The following is a 23,404-nucleotide window of genomic DNA, read 5'->3' on the forward strand; positions in this document are numbered from 1 at the left end:
ATGTGAAGAAAATATGTATGAATGCTTTGAACACAAAGATTTGTCATTCTACAAGTGATTTTGTTCTGACCAAAGACTTTTAAATTTTGAGTGAACTTACCTGATTATATTTGTGTTCATCTACTTCTTAAAGTCTGTGTACTCTGTTTACAGATACTTTTGCTCTGAACCTATTACAAAAGAAACCCCCCAGCTGGAATCTGCCTTGACATGACTTGCGTCTGTATGACAGAAACAGAGTCCAACAGTGTTGAAAGGGATTCTGACCTGGAAAAAAACATGGAAATGTCTCCCAAAATGGCTGTGCCTTAACAGCTACCACTGCTGTAAAGTCCTTGTCCACAATTCAATATTTAAAACTTCCCTGGAAGATTAACCAGCACTCCAGCAAAGCTATTCTGAATGTTTTTGTGAACCAGAAGTGGGAATAACCCTTCATCCATTTCGCTTGGATCACTTGTTAGACTATGTGGATTCTTGGTTCGATTCCAGTCATTTTTTGCAGGTTCTTTCTTTCTTTCCTAGTCATCTTTGCCCCATCATATCATTGTAAAATAAAGGCCACAAATTCCATAAACTCCTCAGTCCACATATCTGCACAGTTCCCACTTTTATTTGCTTAATCTACACAAAACAGTGAAAATGTTCATGTTGATTCTTGACTTGTATTAATGGTTACACAAAATCTACACAAACCAATAGAATAAACAGTCAAACTGTTAACCATATCTATAATTAATGGATCCATTTGGATTACTTTACATGGCACCAAACACCAAAATGAACAAAATTATTTCACAAGCCAATAAATTAATTTTCTGAGTCTATAAAAAAATCTGCTTGTATGTAAAAAAAAACAACAAAAAAAAAACTGAGAAACACCATAGAATATTATCATCATTTAAGTAAATGTGGATTTTTGTTATTCAGGAAAAAAGGGTTTATATTTCAGTAGAAATGATGTTTCACAAACTAAGCTGATAGCACAGAAAGTCATACGAAAAGTTACAGACTTTAAAGTTCTGCTTGTCCTACAAAAAGTTCTAACAATACTTTTTTGCAAAAGAGAACAATAACTATTGCTGTTTGATATGTTACATTTTAAAAAATCATAAAATTCCATTTTGAATTGGAATCCTAAATTTATAGATTCTGAAAAAAATACAAACAATCCCAAAACAATAAATATATTTTATTTAAACACTTTGTTGTAATTTAGAAAGCAGGTGACTTCAAGGCTAAAAGGAACAATTTCAGGAAAATAAATCAATGAATTTCCTAAAATCTTTAACAATAAAATAACATTTTAACATCTAAAAGTTAACAGTCCAGTACTTTGTTCCATATTTTCAGTACCAAGAAAATGTCTGGACTTGGGAAATTACAAAAACCAGGAGTATCTGGTTAGTTTCTTAAACTAGAAACACTTTCATTAATTTTTGGTTTTTTAAAAAACCTTTTTTACAGCAGTCTTTGAGAATAGAAATGTTTTTAACAGCTTGATTAATGATTTCCAGCCCAGCGTTAAGGTTTATATGACTTGTGAATGAAAAGAGAAAGCTCTGGGTAAAATTCACAACAGGCATCTTAATCCAATATTTGGTGCTGAAACAATTTAAATAACTTATCAAATCAGAAATACTTTTGGAGTTCCATAGTTCTTAGAGTGCTGTTTTTTATTTGTCCACAATTGACACGCTGACATCTTATTGTAGCGTCCCATGCTAAGAAACGCCTGTAAAACTGTGTAGTGCAGAGAGGGTTTGAGCGAGGAACAGTCGGTTTTATGGCTCTCTGCAGCTGTGATCAACAGTTTCAGTCAGTGAACCTATTTGCCCTGGAAGCACATAAATTATCTGAATAATTGCTTTTGTCTTAAAGTCAGAAAATGTGAGAGAAAATGTAGAGTCTTATGTGAGAATCATATATCAAACTGTGACACAGAGGAACAATACAGTCTAGTTACTGTATTATATGATAAAGCGTTACATTATACAGAACTTGGTGGCCGTTGTTCCAGGCATAAAGTGCTCTGTCTCTAGGATTGTAATCGAGCATGGACAAGTGGCTGTATTTGTTGGTCAGGGGAATGTCAATGTACTCGTAGGTGGAGGAGTTGGTAGAGAAGGCGTAGTAAACCTTAGTTCCTCCTGAGTAACCATTGGTGACATACAATGTTCCGCAGATCATGAAGGCCTCACCGGCACTTCGCTTTGGGTGGTTGGTGGTCCAACTGCGGATTATTTGAAGAGTGTTTGGATTTAATTTGCTCAGCACAATGTTGCCAGCATTTTGATTGGTTGCATACACAGCCCAGAGCCCGCCCTCGTCCACCATGAGGTCGATATCAGAGTGCCCACCCCATGAGTAATGGTACATGTTGTTGTAACCGGCAAAGTCAAGCTGTCTGGAGCGGCTGATAAGTGATGTGCTAAAGTCAAATTTGATTATGGTGTGACTCTGAAACTTGTTATAGTAAATGGATCCATTATAAACAACTTGGCCAGTACCGGACCACGGATGAGGCAGGCGATGGGACGTGAAGTTATCTGTTGTCATGAAGTCATACATTGACTGGTACTCCCTGACAAAGCGATTGTTGTGATAACCATCCATGTACCACACCTGTGAGACAAAGTGAGCAGAAAAAGCAATTTAACTGTTTAGATCATCTTTAATAGCTTGATTAATTATGGACACAAATTCTGGGTTTGGTGAAGAACAGACTTCAACATGAGTAAAATGCTTTGGCTAGCTTGGATCATTGTGTGAATTTCATTTTTTACTCTGACCATATTTACGTTTATGCCAACTTTATTCAATGTCTTTCAGATTAGCAACAGGAGATGAAATGAATACACTTGTCCAATGTATTGTGATCAATAAATTGGACATTAATTGTTAACAACTGGCATTTGAGATAAAGCTAATTTAAAAAAATCAAATTTAAAATGCTTAAGACAAAATGTCCTTTGTTGTTTTGGTGGTTTCTGTTCTGAAAGTTGTGACACTTACTCTGTTGTCTCCAACTGAAGCCAGCGGGTCGGTCATCCACGAACCAAATCTGGACCCAGATGTTTTCATTGTGATAGGTTCTGATATTCCTGTAAGTTTCCCACAAGCTGTAAAAATACAGAACTACATGAAGACATGGCAAGATAAAATGTGGAAGAGATCAAATCAAGTTTACAGTGATTATATAGACTTATTTAAATTAGAGGACTTTTGATGCCACTGAATGAAATTAGTTGTGGTTTTACATTAAATTATTGCTTCATTTGCATGTTCACTGTTTCTTTGTAATTATCTTTTAACCTTTAGACCTGGTTTGACATTCTGGTTAAGATTTAAAAGGTCTTTTGATCCTTCAGCTTGTCGTCAAGATCTTAAAAAAAGATGAAGAGGGACTGGATCGATGGGAGATCCAGAAGGCTTCAAATTTCATCCAAAAAAGATGAACTAAGACTCAAAGTGGTGAACGACAGCAGAGCATGTAGTAAGAATGGGAAGGTCAGTGGGTCCTAAGCTGAGCAAGATTATAAAGAAAAAAAGTCAAAGATTCACACACCTGAGTGGAGTCTTCAAGGCAGACTTTGGTTTGATTAACATGTTCAGATCTTGCATAACAGGCAGAGGCTACATTATGTCAGTCATTTTGAATTAAGCAAACAATGACCTAAGTGGAGAACCTCAAGGCTCCATTATCTAGCCACTGATCTTCAGTGGCTATTTGATCCCATTAGCATAGACCATCTCGCACAGCATCTACTAGTATGTTGATGTTGTTGACAAAGATCTTTTATTTTGTTCTGGCCACATGACCAAAATCCACCACAGTCACTGGGTTAATGTGCCTAAACTATGAGTGAAGGGTCAGAAATGTCTCCAGAAGACAGAAGTTATTCTTGTGCTCCCAAAATGACAAGGTTAGAAGCAGAACTGTATGGAGGAATTTTTCTGCCATAATTTGAGAGCACACATTTTCACTTTGCAAGCAGGACTTCATATCTTTCTTCTCAAAATGTGCAATGCTTGTACTCAAAAATTCTGCTTTCTTTCCAGTATTCACTGTGCTTTCTCAAACCTTTGTCCTTGTGTTGAAACCTTGTCTCTGCTTGCCTCAATTCATTTACAAACCTCTCTGCTCACTTACAAAACATGGATTGAATTATGGCAGTAAAGTTCCCCCATAGAACCGTTGCTAACCATTTGAATTCCCTAAGGCCAAATGTTTGTGAATGAAAATAGATTCATGACAAAACTAAAGTGAAAAGGCATGATCTAAACTGAATAAACAAGGAAATAATGAAAATAACCCAGAATCATAACTGTGAGATCTAAATATTCTTTTCAGCTACATAAATTATTTAGTTTTGGTCATAGAAATATACATATATAAAATATTAATATGGTCACTGCCACAAGTGATTCTTATGCAAGTCTCAGCCACATCCTGGAGTTGTGTGAACTTATGGTCATGTGACGCTGAACGCCACCAGCTCTGCTGGTCGTTACAAAGTTTGAAAGGATCTGAAATGTGATCTGTAATGTTGAACTAAAAACCGTCTAAGCAGAGACCAAGACTTTGTGAGAGGTGCAATCAAGTCCAAGACCAAAACCAAGATGAATCGGGAAAGAATTTTCAGATCCTCGTATTACGAGACATCCCACCTGCGCTAGCTCATTAGCCGGCTAACCGATAACGGGGCTCCAGACTGGAGCTATATTCACACAGCAGATCTTAATGAACAATTCAGATTTCTCTTTGCATACATGTTGCTAATGAAACCTGACCACAAAGAGTCTTCTGCGTGAACATTTACGTTGCTGTGTTTATGAAAAGAATTATGACTGGAGAGTTTTCCACTGTTTTCAGCAGGATAAGTTACTGGGAGCCATCAAAAGATCACAGCACAAATAAAAACTGAAATATGACTGTAAAAACTAATTGTAACATGATGTGCTTTACTGACAAGAAATCTTTTATAAATATATCATTATAATTTTCAGTGAGTGTTAACATCTTGATTTACCACATCTGGCTTTTTCTGGCACAGAACTATGATGCATGTCTCACATCAATAACATAAAAGTAAAAATAAATAAATAAAATACTTTATTTGAATTATTTGATGTTCAGATTGCAGATGCTTTGAAAACTATTAGATACACATTTTGGTTGGATTATTTTGGGGCCGCTCAGAATGCGGTGAAAATGTTATATGAGCAAAAAAAGGCCGATTTGAGTCACGTTTCCCTGCTGTGTGGATGGAACCCAGTTAGTTGAACTACTGCCCCAACATTTGGGGAAACTCACACCTACAGACCCACAAGGTCTTGGGACCAAGTTTCACAACTCTAGTGAACTGAGAGTTCCTGTTTGTCTACACACCAAGCCTCTGCATGCAGGCGCGCAGACGGTTCTCCAGGTCCATGACCCGGCTGTGGACCTCCTGGTAGTCCAGTCCTCCCAGTTGTTCCTGCAGTGATCCCAGCAGCTCCGTCACATTGGCTGCTTCCTCTTTAAACTGTCGGACCAGCAGAGCATCTGCCTTGTAGGCTTCCAGAACCGGGATGAGAGGACGCAGCTCCTCCATCTTGGCTTTAATGGACTGAGATAGAAAAATAAAAGGAACTTTTAAACGTAGTTTCATAATTAATGAATTTGATCAAAGTTGCATAAGAACGCTGTGGCATTGGACCTACATGGCCCTCAGTACTTATGATATAGATCAATCAATAGAAGGATTATCAGTCGAAGTCACGTTGCATTGCAGTCAAGTCGCCTTCAGAGCGCAGGCATGAATATATTTTTCTATTTTAATCATTTGCAATCAGGCTAATAAAATCATTTACAACTGGCAGCCAGCAGATCGACTCCTGCGTGAAGCTTTGTGGCGCCTGCTGTTGTCAGAGGTTTTATTTTTAGCACACCGTCTCACTGCATCAACTTGCTGCATTTTTCATTTTTGAAGCCTTAGTTTCTCATCGGCCTTGATGGGTGCAGCTACATCTTTATTTTTCCTCTAACTGTGACTGTGAAGAAATAATTTTACTGTATTTGTCCTTTACATGTTAAATTTGAATTCCTTTTTTGTATAAAAAAACCCTACATTTTAGGAAAACCTTATTCTGGTTCCCTTAATGCTCCCCAATAATTAGTCTTAGAGAGACTCGCCATATCTCTCTGAGAGCTGAGCATATTACTGGGAATAAATTGCTTTAATAATGGTAGTTAGACATTTTTTAACCATTTTCTCTCATCATTTATCGACTCGCCTGTATTTAATCCTTATGGGTCTCATTCACTAACATTCATTTGGTAAAGTGACTCATTTTGTCACTGTGATAAAGTTGTAGTACACTGACTGACAACATGCTAGCTAATGCTCAAACAGTGAGATTAATGCAGGTAACCATGGCAACCAGTGGCCTCCACGCCTCTTTCCGCAATCAAGTTGAGCACATCTGCTGTGTTTACAAACCAATAATAGATTGATAATACTTTATTTATCCCAAAGAGGAAAATTTACATTTCAATAGCAGCAATAGTCATGCAGTGAATAGTAAAAACACTAAAATTAACAGACGCACACATAAAAAGCATAAAGTACCATGCATACGGTGAATAATTCCTCTGGGTTAGCGTTAGCGTTAGCGCTAGCGTGTGCTGCTCCTGGCTGAATTCTCATGTCTGATTCAGATGATTGATTTAAAACGTTCAGTGAAGTCCCGGTAAAAACCTTTGCATTTACATCTAATGTTTAAAAGTAGGAACAGGCAAAATCATGCAGTGAGCCAGAAGTTCAGATCAGCTTGATGTGTGATTGAATTGATCAAAATGTTAACACTTCATTTCATGATACAAGCCTTTGATTAATTGTTATGATTTCAAACTTAAAGCCTCTTCACTGGTTAGTCATTGACAAGCTGGCATGTTGGTACCTTGTACTGCCTGGCAATGTTGCTCTCATGGCCCTCCTCCACTTGTTTGAATTTGTTTTCAAGACTTTTCAGCTGCACCTCCATCTTCTCAACAAACTGCATGTCCCTCTGCGTCCGTTGATCCAGAACCTCAATGGACTGACTCATGTTTTGAACCTGCATAGCATCAAATCAATACATGGTATTAACCTGCATCATTCTCTGTATTTTACTGCAAACAGAATCCATCAGTGTAATGGCATGCAAAACTGCATTTTAATTCTAGTTTTATGATTAATGTCAATGTCAAAGTCTATGGTCTTATAATTTGACCATTAATGCTTCTTTTCTTGACTTTCTTATTTGAGTTTTGTTTCCTTTAGCCGTCAATAGCAATAACTCAGAATATCTGAGTAACGATATGTCTATCAAATACATTTTCTCTCAGCTTCTCATTATGGAAATAAGTGAAGAAAACAACTGCAGAACATGATCTGTGTTTTGATGCACCACTCTCTGTCTCTCTACTAATCAAAGCAATTCAAGGTGCATTTTCTGACATCTGTGTGCTGTTTTTATCTTTTAGGTCAGTGGAGCCCAAAGTGGATCTTGGAGGCCCGGCATCCTGCATGTTTTAGTTCTCCCTGGTTTAACGCACCTGGATCCAAAGATGGACCATTAGAAGAACCTGCTGAGGAGGAAGTTACTACCACCAGGGACAAACTAAAGCATGCAGGATGCCGGTCCTTCAGGACCCACTTGGACACCCGCTGTTTTAGGTGATTGTGTGTTATGACAACCCAAAGTGCATAATTCCCAGGGACAGGAGAAGATGCAAGGATGCATCAGGGAAACAACGATGCAAAAATACACACAGAGGCAATCAAGAAAATAACAAACAGCTGGAACCGGTGAGAGGGGAAGGATGACATACGAAGGCTAAATAGTCCAATACAAACAAGAAAACTTAAGCTCCAAAATTAGTTGTCAGTTAAAAAATAATAAGAAAAGTTACTGGATGGCCTAGAGAAAGATATACGCCATCATAATTCTGGATTAAGACTATGAAGGTCATGGTTTTGTTCAGATGTCTGACCCACAAATGCTCTCAGGAAAATAATTAGATGTAAAAGGTTTATTGAAAAGACAATGATTCTTGTCGGGTTCTTGATCCCGGACGCTGGAGACATGGGACTGGAAGTTCACTGGGAAGGAGGGAGAGGTGAGTGGGAATGAGAGAACGTCGAGTCTTGAGGAGCGTAGATCTTACTGATGTACTGTAGATGCCAGATGGACAGATTGCTGAGTGGAGGCTGGAGGCAGAGGACACGATGTCTCCTGGGACCAGGATGGTGGAAACGTTGCAGGGTTGAATAAAAGCTGCTTCGCGGGTCTTAGGTAGTTTGGTTGTACATCAGCTGAGATAGTAGCATCTGAGGAGAGGGTAAAAAATCCAACAATCTCTGCACTTCCAAGACACTCAAACAAATCTCCTAATTTCAAATCAGTCAGAAAGATGAAAGAAAAACAAGCTGACAAACAGCAGATCCTCTTCACAAAACCAGGATAGCAAGTTGACCCAGGATTTTCCCAATATCCTAGCTTAAAGCAGTAACATTAGCTACCAGGGTGATTTATTCAGTGAAGCTAGCCTGCTCCAAAGTTAACCACTAGGCTAACAGCTATGCTAACCACTAGGCTAACAGCTATACCACAGGTCTCAAACTCCAGTCCTGGAGTCCCGTTGTCCTCCAACCTTTAAATGAGCATCTGCAGCACTTGAATAGAATAATGAGGTCATTAAGGTTCTGGAGAACCGATCCACACCAGGAGGAGGTGATGAAGCCGTTTCATTCCAGGGTTTCGTACCTGTGGCTCATCTAAAACCTGCAGGACAGGACAGGTTTAGTTAAGCAATCAGTGAGTTTTGTCCCTGATTCTCTTTACTTTTCTTTATCTCCCTGCATTAAAATGCCACTGATTCATTTCGGTATGAATAGCATAATTATTTTAACATTATGATGTTAGAAAATGCCAACATAAATTTGAAAATGACCCATGCAGAGAATCTGTTTCTGAAGATTGCTGCTCTAGTTTGACAGAAAGGCCTTTAGTTGACCATTGCAGTGATGAGATGATTAGACAAATGGCTGGTAAAGAAACAAATGTACTGTACTTAATTCAACCATATTAGTGAGAAGGTACTTTACATACTTTACTGATTCATTTTAACTTAACTTGAAATGACCTTTACAATGTAAATTAACTTTAGTTTTGGGTATAATTAAATAAATGCATAATTTAGATCACACTCCATTTAAAACAAATATGTATTTACATCAAAAACATTCCTTTTGTCTGTTTTACATTTTATAAACTCTGTTATAATTTATCTTTTGATTTATGTTAAGCTGCCTTTGCACAGATAAACAAGAAAATGAGCCTTCAAAACAAAAGCATCACAACTCAAACAGGAAGTTAACCATAGATAAAACAAATTAAACACATTATGGACTCACCACCTGTGGGAGGGGCCAAAGGGCTGCAGTGTGGAATGGGTGGTGGCCGAGGGCGGGGGCCCTGGCGGTCCAATTCTCGCAGAGGCTGGGTCTTGGGACGTGGAATGTCGCCTCTCAGGTGGGGAAGGAGCCAGTGTGTGAGGTTGAGAGGTTCTGGCTAGAAACAGTCGGTCTCACCTCAACGCATGACTCCGGAAGCAGCTGATGGGTACCAGCAGTCCAAGCGGCATGCGGCTCGGGTGGTTGCTGAGGCAAAACTCGGGCGTGGGAGGAGTTTGGAGAGGCCATGGAGAAAGACTTCCTCACGGCTTTGAGGTGATTCTGGTCCACCATCTGGTGTCTCATGGGGGGGGGAAGCAGTACAGCACCAACACTGTTTATAGTGGGGATGGTGTGCTGCTGACCTCTACTCGGGACGTTGTGGGCCGGTGGGCAGAGTACTTCGAAGACCTCCTCAATCCCACCAACATGCCTTCTATTGAAGAAGCTGAGCCTGGGGACTCTGGGTTGGGCTCTCCAATCTCTGGGGGCGAGGTCGCCGGGGTGGTTAAAAAGCTCCTCGGTGGCAGGGCTCCGGGGGTGGATGATATCCGCCCGGAGTTCCTTAAGGCTCTGGATGTTGTAGGGTTGTGTTGGCTGATGAGACTCTGCAATATTGCATGGACATCGGGGGCAGTTCCCCTGGATTGGCAGACCGGGGTGGTGGTCCCCCTGTTCAAAAAGGGGAACCGGAGGGTGTGCTCCAATTATAGAGGGGTCACACTCTTAAGCCTCCCTGGCAAGGTCTATTCAGGGGTCCTGGAGAGGAGGATCCATTGGATAGTCGAACCTCAGATTCAGAAAGAGCAGTGTGGTTCTGGTTCTGGTCGTGGAACACTGGACCAGCTCTACACCCTCAGCAGAGTCCTGGAGGATTCTGGGAGTTCGCCCAACCAGCCTACATGTGTTTTGTGGACTTGGAGAAGGCGTTTGACCGTGTCCCTCGGGGAGCCATGTGGGGGTTCTCCGGGAGTATGGGGTACCGGGCCCTTTGATACGGGCTGTCAGGTCCCTGTATGACCGGTGTCAGAGTCTGGTCCACATTGCTGGCAGTAAGTCGGGCTCGTTTCCGGTGAGAGTTGGACTCCACCAGGGCTGCCCTTTGTCACCGATTCTGTTCATCACTTTCATGGACAGAATCTCTAGAACAGCCAAGGTGTTGAGGGGATCCGATTTGGTGGCCTTAGGATCACGTCTCTGCAGATGATGTGGTCCTACTGGTCTCTCAAATTGTGATCTACAGCTTTCGCTGGAGTGGTTCACAGCTGAGTGTGAAGGATCGGTGCCTCCAAATCTGAGGGTCTTGAGCCAGAAAAGGGTAGAGTGCCTTCTCCTTGTCCTGCCCCAAGAGGAGGAGTTCAAGTATCTCGGGATCTTGTTAACAAAAGAGGGAAGAAGGGAGCTGGAGATTGACGGGTGGATTGACGCAGCGTCTGCATTGAAGTGTGATGAACAGTGGTCAATGGTCCTGTTTTGTACATTTTTGTTCCCAAGAAAAAAAAAAGGGTTTTATTGTTCAAACAAACTGAATTTGGTGGTACTCCTCAGCAAGGGAACTGGATATTGTTTGTCCTAATGGTGTAAAAATACTATCGGAGCAACTTGGTAATTATTTTACCAAGTTTTACCAATGGACCGAACTGTACCGGTCCATCGTGGTGAAGAGAGAGCTGAGCCAAAAAGCGAAGCTCTCGATTTACCGGACGCTCTAAGTTCCCACCCTCATCTATGGTCATGAGCTTTGGGTCATGACCGAAAGAACCAGATCACAGATACAAGTGGCTGAAATAGGTTTTCTCCGTAGGGTGGCTGGGCTCTCCCTTAGAGAGAAGCTCAGTCATCCAGGAGGGACTCAGAGTAGAGCCGCTGCTCCTTCACATCGAGAGGAGCCAGTTGAGGCTCGGGCATCTGGTCAGGATGCCTCCTGGACGCCTCCCTGGTGAGGAGTTCATGTCCCAGTGGGAGGAGGCCCAGGGGAAGACCCAGGACACGCTGGAGGGACTATGTTTCTCGGCTGGCCTGGGAACGCCTTGGGATTCCCCTGAAGGAGCTGGAAGAAGTGGCTGGGGAGGGAAGGCTGTTGACCCCGCGACCCGACCCTGGATAAGTGAAAGAAGATGGATGGGTGGATTATTAGTCATTTGCATATTATAGTTAACATTTTATCCACTTTTATTTTCCAGATACTGTATTTAATCTTGACCTGTCATGTTTATTTTGTATACATTTCTATAAAATTGAACAAAAAAGAGCAACATAAATTAATCTGCTGTCAGATTAACATTATAATATTGACTTAATTTATTAGATTAAAGTTGTTTATTTGAGCAAATGACAGGTATGATAACATGTTTTAGTTCAGAATGGTTTGGAAATGTATATTTTGGGCTAATTATGCTTTAATCCATCTGCTCTTGCAGCAGCAGTTTTCTTTCTTTATTATGATCATCTTTAATTCCTCACAATCCTCAATAAAAGATGTTTGCTTGGCGTGAAAAACAGCATATACAGGTTATCCAGGATAGCATCAGTGAATCTGTGATTGATGTCTTTGGTCTCCTGCAGAAATCTGCTGAAGCTCTTGATACTCTGAAGTGTGGATGGACTCAGCTGCAACTGCTGAGTCGGTTTGATGTGAACAGATGAAATCAGGATGAGCTGAAGGAGCTGAGCCTGGGTTTACCTCTGATCCTGATTCCTGAATCCTGGTTTGGTGAAACAGCCTTCAGGATTACTTTGAGTAAAGATAATGACAAAGTTAAGTTGGGTTCAAAATACCTCACATGGGTCTGATAAAAATGTTACTGTGACATCTTGCATACACTACCATGTTCTAGTATTTTTTGAAGTATGACTTATTTGAGTGACAAGGTCGTCACAGTTTCAATGTAACAACAGATATCACTAGTGAACAAAGAATGACGCAACAGGTATTGAACCTTGGCTTGGAAAGCTTTATCTAGCCATCGCTGGCTAAACGTCCACAGAGATTTCAGATGAGGTGCTCAAGTCCAGTCTTCCAGAGCTAGCGTCCTGCACCTGTTAGATGCATCCTTCCTCCAACAGTCTGGGATCAAATGGCTGAATTCCCTCATCAGCAGCCATTCAGCTCTGAACAGACCTGGCATTTCCACTTTGATTTGACTCAGGTGTGTTGGAGCAGGGCAGCATCTGAAGGTTGCAGGCCTTATGGTGCCCTCTGGTGGAGATCCAGATCAAATGAATATCTGATTCTGGGTGACTGAAGATCTTATGGAGGCAGTCGGAAGGTTAATGCGGTTCCACTAGGTCAGGGGTCACCAACATTTTTGAGCCTTGGAGCTACTTCACGGGTCCAGAGCAACACGAAGGGCTACTTATTTGATGCAGACATAAATTTTCTTGCCTCAGCCTTTATAATAATAATACATATACATATATATAATTACATGAAGTCTAATCATATTATTGTTAGGGACTGCTCACATAGTTATCAGTAAGGGCAGTTAGGGTTAACTGCTATTATGTGACCAGAAGTTCTTAGATCAGAGTTTGATGCCTTTTGGGTCTTTTCTGTGTGATTCTAAATTGCCCACAAGTGACTGAGAGTCTGGATTATTGCAGTAACACCTGCAGCTGTATGCAGTTGAAGCACTTTGAAATGCCTTGCTGCTGAAATGTGCTATATAAATAAAATTTGATTGATTGATATGAGTACCTTGAGATATTCCTTTGCATAGAAAAATTACTAAAAAAAAGTTATTGTATGTTTTATTATCTAATCCTCTTTACTATTAACAAAATTGTGGAGAAAAACAAAATATTCTGCGTCAAAGCATCTTGTACGTAGCGCATCAGTGTGAGTCTGTGGGCGCAAAAGGCTCAATCTTATTGGTCACTCAGTTTACGTTTTGTTCATTTGGCGCTTTTTCTGTGAGCTAAAAATGAACAAGCTCCTCCCGTTGGACTAAAGTTCTGCCTGAGCTTCTTACTGTGCGCGGTTCTGATGGGTTGTTGGTTTATTAGCCTTTTTGTGGTTTTGAGAACTGAAAAGCTGACGGGTCGCCTGTTGGCTGACACCAGCAGATGCCGAAAAAAAAAGTTAGACAGATCGGAGAGTAGCATAAAACTACGAGCACACCTGACCAGCACAAACCTAAACCATGATAAAGATCATTGAGCCTTTTAAAAAGTAAAAATCAAATATTAAAAACAGTTCTAAAAGGAACAGCAGCATGTGAATGGAATACAAAATCAGGTTGATGTGTTTGTGCTGTCTTGTCTCAAAGAGAAAAATCCCATTGCAGGGTCATCTTAGACTGGTAGCCGATGGCGCTTTGAACATTTATGGACCGGCGGCGGCGCAGAGCTAAAGTGCGACACATGCCTCAACGCGGCCGTCACAGGGTCGAGTCCCGGCCTGTTGACCTTTGCCACACGTCTTCCCCGTCTCACAGCCCACTTTCCTGTCTGATCACTAGTAAATACAGGCCACTACAGAAAACCTAATAAGAAGAAAAGTCATGGAAAGGAGCCTTGAGCGTGTCAGCGAAACTGATTCACAGTTTCTATATTATGATGCAGTTTAATACACGTTCATGTTGTTCTATACAGAAAAGAAAAACAGCATAAAAACTGAGGTGAATTGCATCAAACAAATTAACGTTCCATCAGCAGCAGCACCAACTTGTATCTTTCCACTTGTTCTTCTAATTAGACCCGGCTGCTTGGAGAGCCTTCAGTAAATCCACTAAGTCCAGTGACTGAATTTATTCAAATATCCATATTGAAGAGGATTCTGTGATTTGGGTTTTAATGCTTTTAGTCTCAAATATGCAATATTACGTTATGGAAGACGGCAATTTATTCATCACATGGGAAATTCAAGTATCCTGTAGCATCCATAAAGATTATGTATACAAATGATCAAGCGATCAAAATCTAAGTGTATGATTATCAGAGTGCAAAAAGTGACCTTTTCAGTGCAGACATACAAGGTAAGTGACTCCTGGGAACAAACACAGTGAATCCCGTCGTATGGAATAGAAGGCCATTATTAGCAGCGAGCTAATAACCCAACATCTGTTACAGACAGCAATGCTATGTGCAGCTGATTTTAGTAATAACCGTAATGTAAGGAAGCTTAATTTCCATTGGGAGTGGTTTTACCTTCTCCAGCAGTTGTCTGAGTTGTTTGGTTCGAGCGTCTCTGGAGCACACAGTCTGCTGTGGAGCCACCACCGTGCAAACACATCTTCCTTCAGAGTCCTGAGCCGAGCTGTAGACCTGCCATCCTTCCTCCGGGGGCGACGGACCCGCCTGAACAAAACAACCAACATCAGGGAAATCGGCCTCAATCTGCTCCAAGCCACATGTCATTTCCCTTTTCATGAACAAAATTCAGACTTAAACTGAGCTAAAATGAATTAGTACTACAGAAATGTATTGGCATTTTCAACAACGCATAAAATCATGAATAAACTAAGGCAGGGTAAGTTGGAAACTGGTACATGAGACTTAACTGTTGAGTTGAATAAACTGAAAACAGTTTTTGTAAAGCAGGAGGAGGGTGTGAAATGTCTGCAGTGGGATTTCTTCCAACAACCTGCTGGCAGATGATCTCAGACAGAAACCAGGAAAGTTTAGAACAGGAAGAGAAGAAGAACCGACAGATGGAACATTGACAGGGGTTCTGTGGTGGCGCAGGGGTTGGGGAGGCCTTGGTCCTCTGCGCAGCAGTCACAGGTTTGAGTCCCGGCCTGGTGGACTTTGCCGTGAGTCTTCCTTCTCTCTCTTTTCCTACTTTTCTGTTCTAGCACTTTCAAATAAAGGCCATTAGAGCCAAAAAACCTTTAGAAAAAAGATTGTAGCATTGACATCGTCCAGAGCAGCGAAACCAGCAGAAATCCAACAGACTGGAAGAACTGCAGGAAACAGGCCGTCACACGATCAGTGCAAAGGTTCAGAGGTAGATGTGCAGCTACAGAACTTCCTGAGCTACCAAGGTATTTTACTAAGAACAGATCTAGTCTTTCACTATTGTAATTTTTCATATTATATTACGAGTAACACATTTGCTCTAGTTTGTTATTTTACAGTCTAAAGAAGAACACAACTTAAACTATATTAAAGCATAAGACAACACCACACAGATTTTGGATTTAGAACTGTGGTCTGGAGCCGTTGTTCACGTACCTTAGGCAACGTTCACTCAGCAAGACCCAAATCAGCTTTACTGCCAAAATTTAACCCAGATCCAGTTTGAACGGCTGATTCCAATCTTTTCACCCCAATAAAATCCGATCAGTTCCTCGTCCATATGAGGAACTAAACTGTGTCTGAACGTTCCCCAACGTCTGCAGGATGAACGTCGCATTTTATCCGACATGCGTCAAAATTCTGCAGCAGAAGAATCCACACAGAATCTAAACGTCTGAAAATGATAATAATGAAGTGATGAAAGCAGACTGAGTCAGTGAACGCATCACATCCCAACCACACCAGTTCTGGTTGGACTCCACATCCAAACAGAACCAGGTCAGAACCGGATCAGAACAGGATCAGAAGCTGCAGCCAAAGTAGGGTGTAACTATTAGCTGTTAGCTTTCTATTAGCTTCCTTCGTCTGCTGACCATGCTGTCGCTCTCACCACTTTTAAATCCATCCAGAGACAGCGGCCATCTTTACTGCTACAAATAGAGCAATGCTGGGTGGCGGCCATCTTTACTGACGTAAACAGAGCGCAGGAGCTGGCGCTGAGGCCGCCGGCGTTCTGGAGGATGGTGGAGCTGATAATGTTGCCAATCTAACTGAAATTTCATTGTACATGAAAACATGCCAAGAGTGAGTCCTAATAGGTGAGTCTCAGAATATCGTCAACATCCGTAGATTTAGATTTTCAGTTGAAATTATTTATTGAACCAGGAAAATGTCCAGAAGTTTCTGGCCTCTCTGGGTCTAAAGTGGGAGCCACGGTTTAGGTTTGACCCTGTGGGACAAAATGATCAAAATATCTTCCAAATCCCTCTTCTAGAAATGTGCTGCCCTCTGCTGGCTGGGTTGTTTAATTGAGTGAAATGGATCAGAAAACATATTTGATCAGAAGAATCAATAATCAAACCAAATTATGTCTAACAGAGAAACATCTTAAAGAACCAATGAAATAAAGACATTTTCCAGATTTCTAACCTAAGTGCCAGTCAGCTTCTGGGGGTTTTTTTCTTTATTTTTCCTGGCCATCATCATTGGTTTCTCTTATTCTGGATCTTTTTATCTTGTGATAGATAAAGCAGTTCACAGTTGGCTGGATGTGTTAGAGAAGTGTTAAAACTCACTGTGAGGAGAATTTGTTCCGTCTCACTTGGATAAAATTAGAAACTGAAGATTTACTGTTTTGCATTTTGATCCAATAAAATGTCGTTTTTGGTGCAGCAGATTAATTTTCAGTTTGTTTTCTCGGATCAGTTGGAGTTTAAAATGTTTCCCCTTTTCTTTACAACCTGCTGAATGTTTTTATTTCTTCAGTAATGGAGGAATGCCAGCGTTCCTCAATAATTACATTTTCTGTTTTTATCTGTTTAATTATAAATAATTGCACCGAAACTTCGTTTTATTAACATATTTCTCACTCAGACTGTTTTGGGTTCCTGATTTTTGAGGTTAAATTAAATGAGACAATAGCTAGAAAATAAAGCTATTGTCCCATATAGTCCCATATATATGGGACAATAGCTTGACAAAATCAAACTATTGTCAAAATCAAAACTGTTGATTTTGTCAATTTTCAGATACTGAAAAATTCAAATATTTTGTGTATTTTCTCTGAGAACCAGAAACAAGAACAATGTCATGCTGAGAAAATGTGGGAGCTAAAAGACCAGAGAGCAAATCAAACAGCAGAACATGAAGAAAAACATTTCAGTTCTGAATTTCTGTTACCAGACTGAAGCGAGAGCCGATCAGCAGCAGCTGCAGAAAAACATTCAGCAGATTCTCCTCAGACTCCATCGCTGCTTCCCAAAAACATCCAGCACCGACGATCCGCCCAGAGAGCCGGCTCTACGCTCACCAGTTCACCCAGTATCCTTCGATGATGCAACGGCTAAAAGCAGCCGAGAGAAACCAGAGCCCAAAGCTCAGAGAGGGGGAGGGGCTAACAGGCAGATCTGAGGAAGAGGAGGAAGAGGAAGATGAGCTGTCTGTCTGGTTCTTACAGGGATTTTTCTCTTAAATGTGATTTTTTTAACTTTTACAATGATATTCAGAATTTAGTGATGAACTGGCTTTGATTGATTATCTCCAGATTATTGATCATTTAGGCAAAACTATCAGGAAGTTAAAATCCTTCATCTGATCCCAACCAGAGATCAGATTCTGCTGCTAAGCTTCCCTGATAATCCAGATTATAATCTCACACAGAAAACCTCAATAATCAGATCCTTCAGAGGCCTGATCAGTTCTGATCGGTCCAGAGGTTCCTACTGAAACAGTCTGGTACCACAGTGCTGGTTCTGCTGGTAGAACGGGAGGATCCTTCAGTCCCAGTCTGTTCTATTCAGTGCATTTCTATAGCATCGAGTCATAACTAATCTTTGCTAACAAAACCATAAATATCCTGAACTTGTCCAGAGGACGCCAAGCTCTTGACCGGCTCATGGTGGTGAGCTACTGGCCGGTAGCCGCAAGGTGAGGTCCTAAAAAAATTATTTTCAATCCAATCATGCAGATATTAAAATTGATCCCAGTTATCAATCAAAACATAAAGGATAATTAATTATTCAAAATAGATTTTAAAAGTTTTTATCTAAGGAAACAGCAGCTTCACTCCTGACCAGCAGGGGGCGACAGTGGACAGGAAAAACTCCACTTTTACAGGAAGAAACCAGAACCAGAACCGATGGGCGGTTTGAGAAAACTGAATAGATGAACTGATTATTTTTAATGTTCATAAAAGTAAAAAGCTAAAATCAGGAGAGGGAGAGCGATGAGGTGGTGGCAGCATCATGCCTGTTCAGCTGGAAGGAAAGTTTTAACCCTGGATGTTTTCAGTAATCTGGGACTTTCTAGATTAGGGTGAACCCTAGATGGCCCCACTGACCTCCTGTTGGCCCCCTACTGGCCCCCCTATTGGGCCCCTTGACACCCACCAGCAGGCCAGGCGGCTGTAGTGCCTTGCCCAAGGACACAATGAAACCAGCAGCACAGCAACTGCAGGTGAACTCCTCCCACTGCCGTTGACTTCCTGTCCGCTCCAATCGTTCTCACTTCCAGTTCAAGCTTTCTCCCATTCACTCAGATTGTCTCTGGTAGATTTTCTACCAGCCAATCAGGGAACACAAAGAGACGATGCTAATGATGGCGCGGTTAGTCTGCGGTGCTTTACAATCAGGAAGTGAAGGAAGCCATTCAGTCTGTGTCGGATTGATTCTTCTCTCTTTACAGTGGAAGATGGTGACTTACAGCGCAGACACCTTCCAGTTAGCTCCTTAGCATTGAGCTACCGCACTACAAGCATCACAAACTAAAACATCAACAGAGGCCATGCCTAAAGGAAGTAATTTGTTCTACGCTTTGCTTCATACAAGCAGTCTGGGCTTCCTGTTGAGAAACAAAGTCTGGTTTCTCTAACAAAGACGGACAATCACGGCAGCCATCTTGTTAGTCGTTGCTTCCACCCTCAGAGCTGCTTGGTCTGTTTCAGGATACAGCTTTAAATACGTCCAAAGTGAATAAACGCAGCAGCCAGTTCATGACAGGATGAGGATCTCTGATTGGAAATAATATTTTCAATTTTTCTGCTGCAGAGAAACACTTGAACTGTTTGAAACAAACGTTTTCACTGCAGCTTCTGCTGACTTCAGGACAAACTGAGCTAAAAATCCGGCAGCAGAAGAAGAGGAGCAGAGATCGCCTTTAAATAAATCATGTTCCTCTACGGGTTGTCATGGAAACAACATCTCCATCTGCAGCAGGCGCAGCATGGGAGTGTGCGTCAGATGGTTGTCAGCAAGATTCACACACACACTGAGTGTGTTGGACAGAGACCAACATTTCAGCCAGAGAAGAAGAAACAAGCTGTTCCCCATAAAATGAAAAAATGAAACTAAAATTAGTTCATATCAGATTTTTTATGACCAACTGGTGAAGAACATCTGAACATTTTATCCTGGAACATTTTATCCTGGAACGGTGAACAGCATCAAAAAGCCTAAGTGAGGGCGTGCCATGGTGGCGTAGCGGTTAGCGCGACCCGTATTTGGAGGCCTTGAGTCCTCGACGCGGCCGTCGCGGGTTCGACTCCCGGACCTGACGACATTTGCCCCATGTCTTCCCCTGTTTCCTGTCAGCCTGCTGTCATATGAGGGACACTAGAGCCACAAAATACCCCCTGGAGGGGTAAAAAGAAAAGCCTAAGTGAATCTGAAATCCATGTTTTCATCTTTGTCATTCGTTCTGTTTTCTAGAGAATCTGAACTAATTCCTGCTTTAAAGCTCCAGATGAAAACTAGATGTTTATGTTTCAGAACGCTAAGTTCCAGATCTCTGAAGTAACATTTGAATGTCATTGCATACAACATTTTTCTTGTTTTTAATTTCCGGTATTTCATGTTCACATGCTTCGATGTAAAACATTTTTTGATAACTTTCAACGACCCCAGACTGTGCTGAGTGATTCTGAAGTCTGCAGATGAAATGCAGAGAGTTAGGGTTAGAGTTCACTCAGATACAACATGGCGTTGATCCAAAATGGCTGACTTCATGTTGGGTAGGGACCGAGGCTGCAAGAGACTTTTGTAGATTTTGCTGAGATACAGACGTGTAACAAATTTCATGATCGTCTTTCAAAGAATGGCTTGGGGTTGAACTTTTAAAGGGGGCGCTGTGGAGGAATTAGGCCACGCCCACCAAATATTGGGCTGCATTGCGGTTGGACAACGATCCATCCTAATGAGTTTGGTGAAGCTTGGCTGAAACATGGTAGTTAGAGCCAAACGTATGATGATGGCGTTGATAAAAACAGGAGTTTCAGCGAACATTGTTTTTGCAGAATGTAACAGTAAAACTGCAGTACTCAGAAGACGCAGCAGATGGCAGCAGAACAGCCTCTCCATTAACAACCATTGAACAAATTACCGTATTTTCCGCACTATAAGGCGCACCACATTATAAGGCGCACCTTCAATGAATGGCCTATTTTAAAACTTTTTTCATAGGGTTAGGGTAGGGTTAGGGTTATTCTATGCATTATAAGGTATAAGGCATAGAATAGAGGCTTAGACTTAGACTGACTTTATTGTCATTTTGCATGCACGGGGTGTATACAGAACGAAATTTTGTTGCATACGGCTCAGAACAATGTTTGAGGTTCCAATGTTATGAGGTTACAGTAGAGGCTGGGGTTACGTTATGCATCCACTAGATGGAGCTGCGCTAAAGGGAATGTCAACAAAACAGTCAGATAGGTCAGTCAAACTTTATTAATAACAATTATTAAAACAAACCAGCGTTCTGAAAACTCTGTTCATTCCCAAAATGAATAAACTGTTGTTTTATTATTTTCCTGAGGTAAAGTAAGTGACGTGGTATTTTCGTGACACAGTTTATCTTTTAACAACAGCAAGGTATAACATGTAGTGGAGGGGAACTTTTCCTTGATTCAATAAACACGTAAAAAACAGTCTGATACTGTTACTGTAAATCAAATCACAATATAGATCCACTTCCACTATAACCATTGATTGGTTCATGTTAAATCCTCTGCTGCTGCTCTGTTCCCGTGTTTTACTGCGTCACTGATCGTCTTGAGCTTAAACTCTGCATCGTAAGTTCGTCTCTTAATAGGAGCCATTTTGGGCTCTTTACACAAAACCCAGCCTGCACCGCGCGCTTCTTCTTCTACGGGGAAAAATGAAGTCGGCAGCTGCTTACTGTAGTTGCGAGACCAGTTGTGGCTCAATATTGGTCCATATATAAGGGACACTGGATTATTGTAAGAGCGGAAATACTCTTTATGGAGTTGTTTTTTACTGAGGAAATCTGGTGCCGTAAAAGGTCAGTTTGACCTGAATAACTTGGAACTCCCTTCCCTTTTCTTGCTTGCAAAGCATAAAATTGGACCGAATTGTGATGGGAGGAAAGCTGTTTAGACCTATAAGAATAACATATGAGTGATGGAGTGGCTTGTTTTGCACTTTTGAAATGGAGCAGATGTTGGAGGTCAATAGGTCTGAATATTCCCAAAGAAACTCCAATACACACTCATTTGAAAGCTGATAGAATTCTTACGTAAGGACACACGTCAAAGTAATGCTATTGGTCAAAACTTACCAACTTACACCAATGAAAATGAGATTCTATAAAACAGACTGACTCTAAGAATGAGATGAGATTTTGGGAAGATTTTTGAGATTTGACTCTGTACTGTAAGATGATCTGTGGAACAGTGTAATAAATCTCCACCCGCCGTGGCCTGCAGCTAAAGGACTCGTCTCTGAGTATTATTTCTTATCTACAATTATTGTTACAAAGGCTCGGGTGTTGATTACTTTGGACTGGGAGAGGGAGGTGCGCCACACCGTGGCGAGTTCGTTATCGCACATTCAGCAGCTGCAGAGGCATTATAGCTCTGGGAGTGGAGACACGCAGCTGCTGCTTACGGTTTCGGTTGAGGTCGATGTGCGTTCTTGATTTACTACCACATCACCTCACCTCCACATCCATACATCTCCAACTCCAAGCCTACCTTCTGCTGCACATCTGTACTACTGCTGTAACAACCAAATAAAGAGAGATTCTCAAGCAGGAAATCCCCTCCTCAGTTTGTCCTGATTGACACACAGTGGCGAGTGTAAACATTCCACCAGCCTCAAGTTTAAAACGTAGAACCTTCGCTACAACTACAATTAAGAGTTTAAGACCTTTTTCGATCCTACATTATAAGGCGCACTGTCGGCTTAAGAGATAATTGAAGGTTTTTAGATGCGCCTTATAGTGCGGAAAATACAGTACGGTTTCATATTTCAACAAGCACCATCTGTGACTTGGGCGCCATGGCTACACCCACCACTGAAAACTCTTAGCGCTTTAAAGTAAGTGAGACCAGCTTGTTTTCCATCATCTGACACAAAATCGTCTAGATTAGGTCAAGGGGGTCAGAGATGCAGCTATCCAAGAAAAAAAGAGTCACTTCCTACTAGTCAGACTATGATGACACTGGATCGTCAGGCATCCCACCAGGATCACTCATGCCAAGTTTGGTGCCAATTGACCTTTTTATGTAAAAGTTCTAACGTTTTGTTTGTTTTGGCGAGTACGCCAAGTTGGCCGCTCCGCCACGCCCCCTGAACATACACGAAAGGTCAATTTTTTGATAACTTTTGAAGCCCTATGCTTGCATCCTGACCAAAAATGAAGCAGATAGGTCAAAATCCCTAGGAGTTTTTTGAAATTCAAGGTGTGTAAACGTGAAAAAATGGCAAAATTTTCCCTTTGACCCAAAATGGCGCCTCCCTGTGCATTTTAGGGGGTACCTCACAGGGACTTTTTTTCTTGATTTGAGGGGATCTCCCGAGCTTCAGATCTCTACGACCAAAGGTTTATCCTATCTCACGCTGTGGAGCAGTTTGGCCACGCCCACTTGTGACTGAACTGAAATCTGAACATTTCTGGCTCGGGACAATTTTGGTTAAAGTTTGTTGAGTTTTTTTAAAATGTTAAGGCGTCCAGAAATAATAAGAGATCTTGTGATGAAGGCTTTTGCAGCGCTTTCGTTACACAACATAGAAAAGCATAAATTATTCAGGCTTGAAGGATAAAACAGATTTTAAAAATGGATACATGAAGTAAGCATCAGGATGACACGGTTTCACCTGACTTAGTCAGTAGAGCTTTAAACAATGCCGCCATCTGCTGGTTGAGCTGGAGTAATACACACAACAAAACTG

General features: G+C 41.3%; 1 protein-coding gene across 3 annotated transcripts; it reads right to left on the bottom strand.

Moving 5' to 3' along the window:
* Positions 1–585: 585 nt before the first annotated feature.
* Positions 586–17,468, bottom strand: LOC114154861 (noelin-like). 3 transcript variants are annotated; one of them, XM_028034305.1, is made up of 6 exons: positions 17,400–17,468; positions 14,631–14,780; positions 6,946–7,101; positions 5,393–5,612; positions 3,016–3,122; positions 586–2,625 (listed from the first exon to the last, which is right to left on the bottom strand). In XM_028034305.1, exons 1-6 carry the CDS (start codon positions 17,466–17,468, stop codon positions 1,963–1,965), a joined length of 1,365 nt encoding a protein of 454 aa, XP_027890106.1. In that variant the 3' UTR covers positions 586–1,962. The 3 variants fall into 3 exon arrangements, with proteins under 3 accessions (XP_027890106.1, XP_027890108.1, XP_027890107.1); XM_028034307.1 differs by lacking the exons at positions 14,631–14,780; positions 17,400–17,468 and adding exons at positions 8,195–8,357; positions 9,444–9,610 and having other exon boundaries at positions 1,963–2,625; XM_028034306.1 differs by lacking the exons at positions 14,631–14,780; positions 17,400–17,468 and adding an exon at positions 8,195–9,399 and having other exon boundaries at positions 1,963–2,625.
* Positions 17,469–23,404: the final 5,936 nt, after the last annotated feature.

This window comes from Xiphophorus couchianus, chromosome 12, assembly GCF_001444195.1.
Source record: "Xiphophorus couchianus chromosome 12, X_couchianus-1.0, whole genome shotgun sequence".
Taxonomy (NCBI): Eukaryota; Metazoa; Chordata; class Actinopteri; order Cyprinodontiformes; family Poeciliidae; genus Xiphophorus; species Xiphophorus couchianus.

Excerpts from the sequence above, each read along its gene's own strand:
- LOC114154861 (XM_028034305.1), bottom strand. The coding sequence starts at position 17,468 with ATGGAGTCTGAGGAGAATCTGCTGAATGTTTTTCTGCAGCTGCTGCTG. Across the intron at positions 7,102-14,630 it reads TCAGACAACTGCTGGAGAAG|GTTCAAAACATGAGTCAGTC; the intron begins GTAAAACCACTC and ends GATGCTATGCAG. Across the intron at positions 2,626-3,015 it reads CTTCAGTTGGAGACAACAGA|GTGTGGTACATGGATGGTTA; the intron begins GTAAGTGTCACA and ends TTTGTCTCACAG.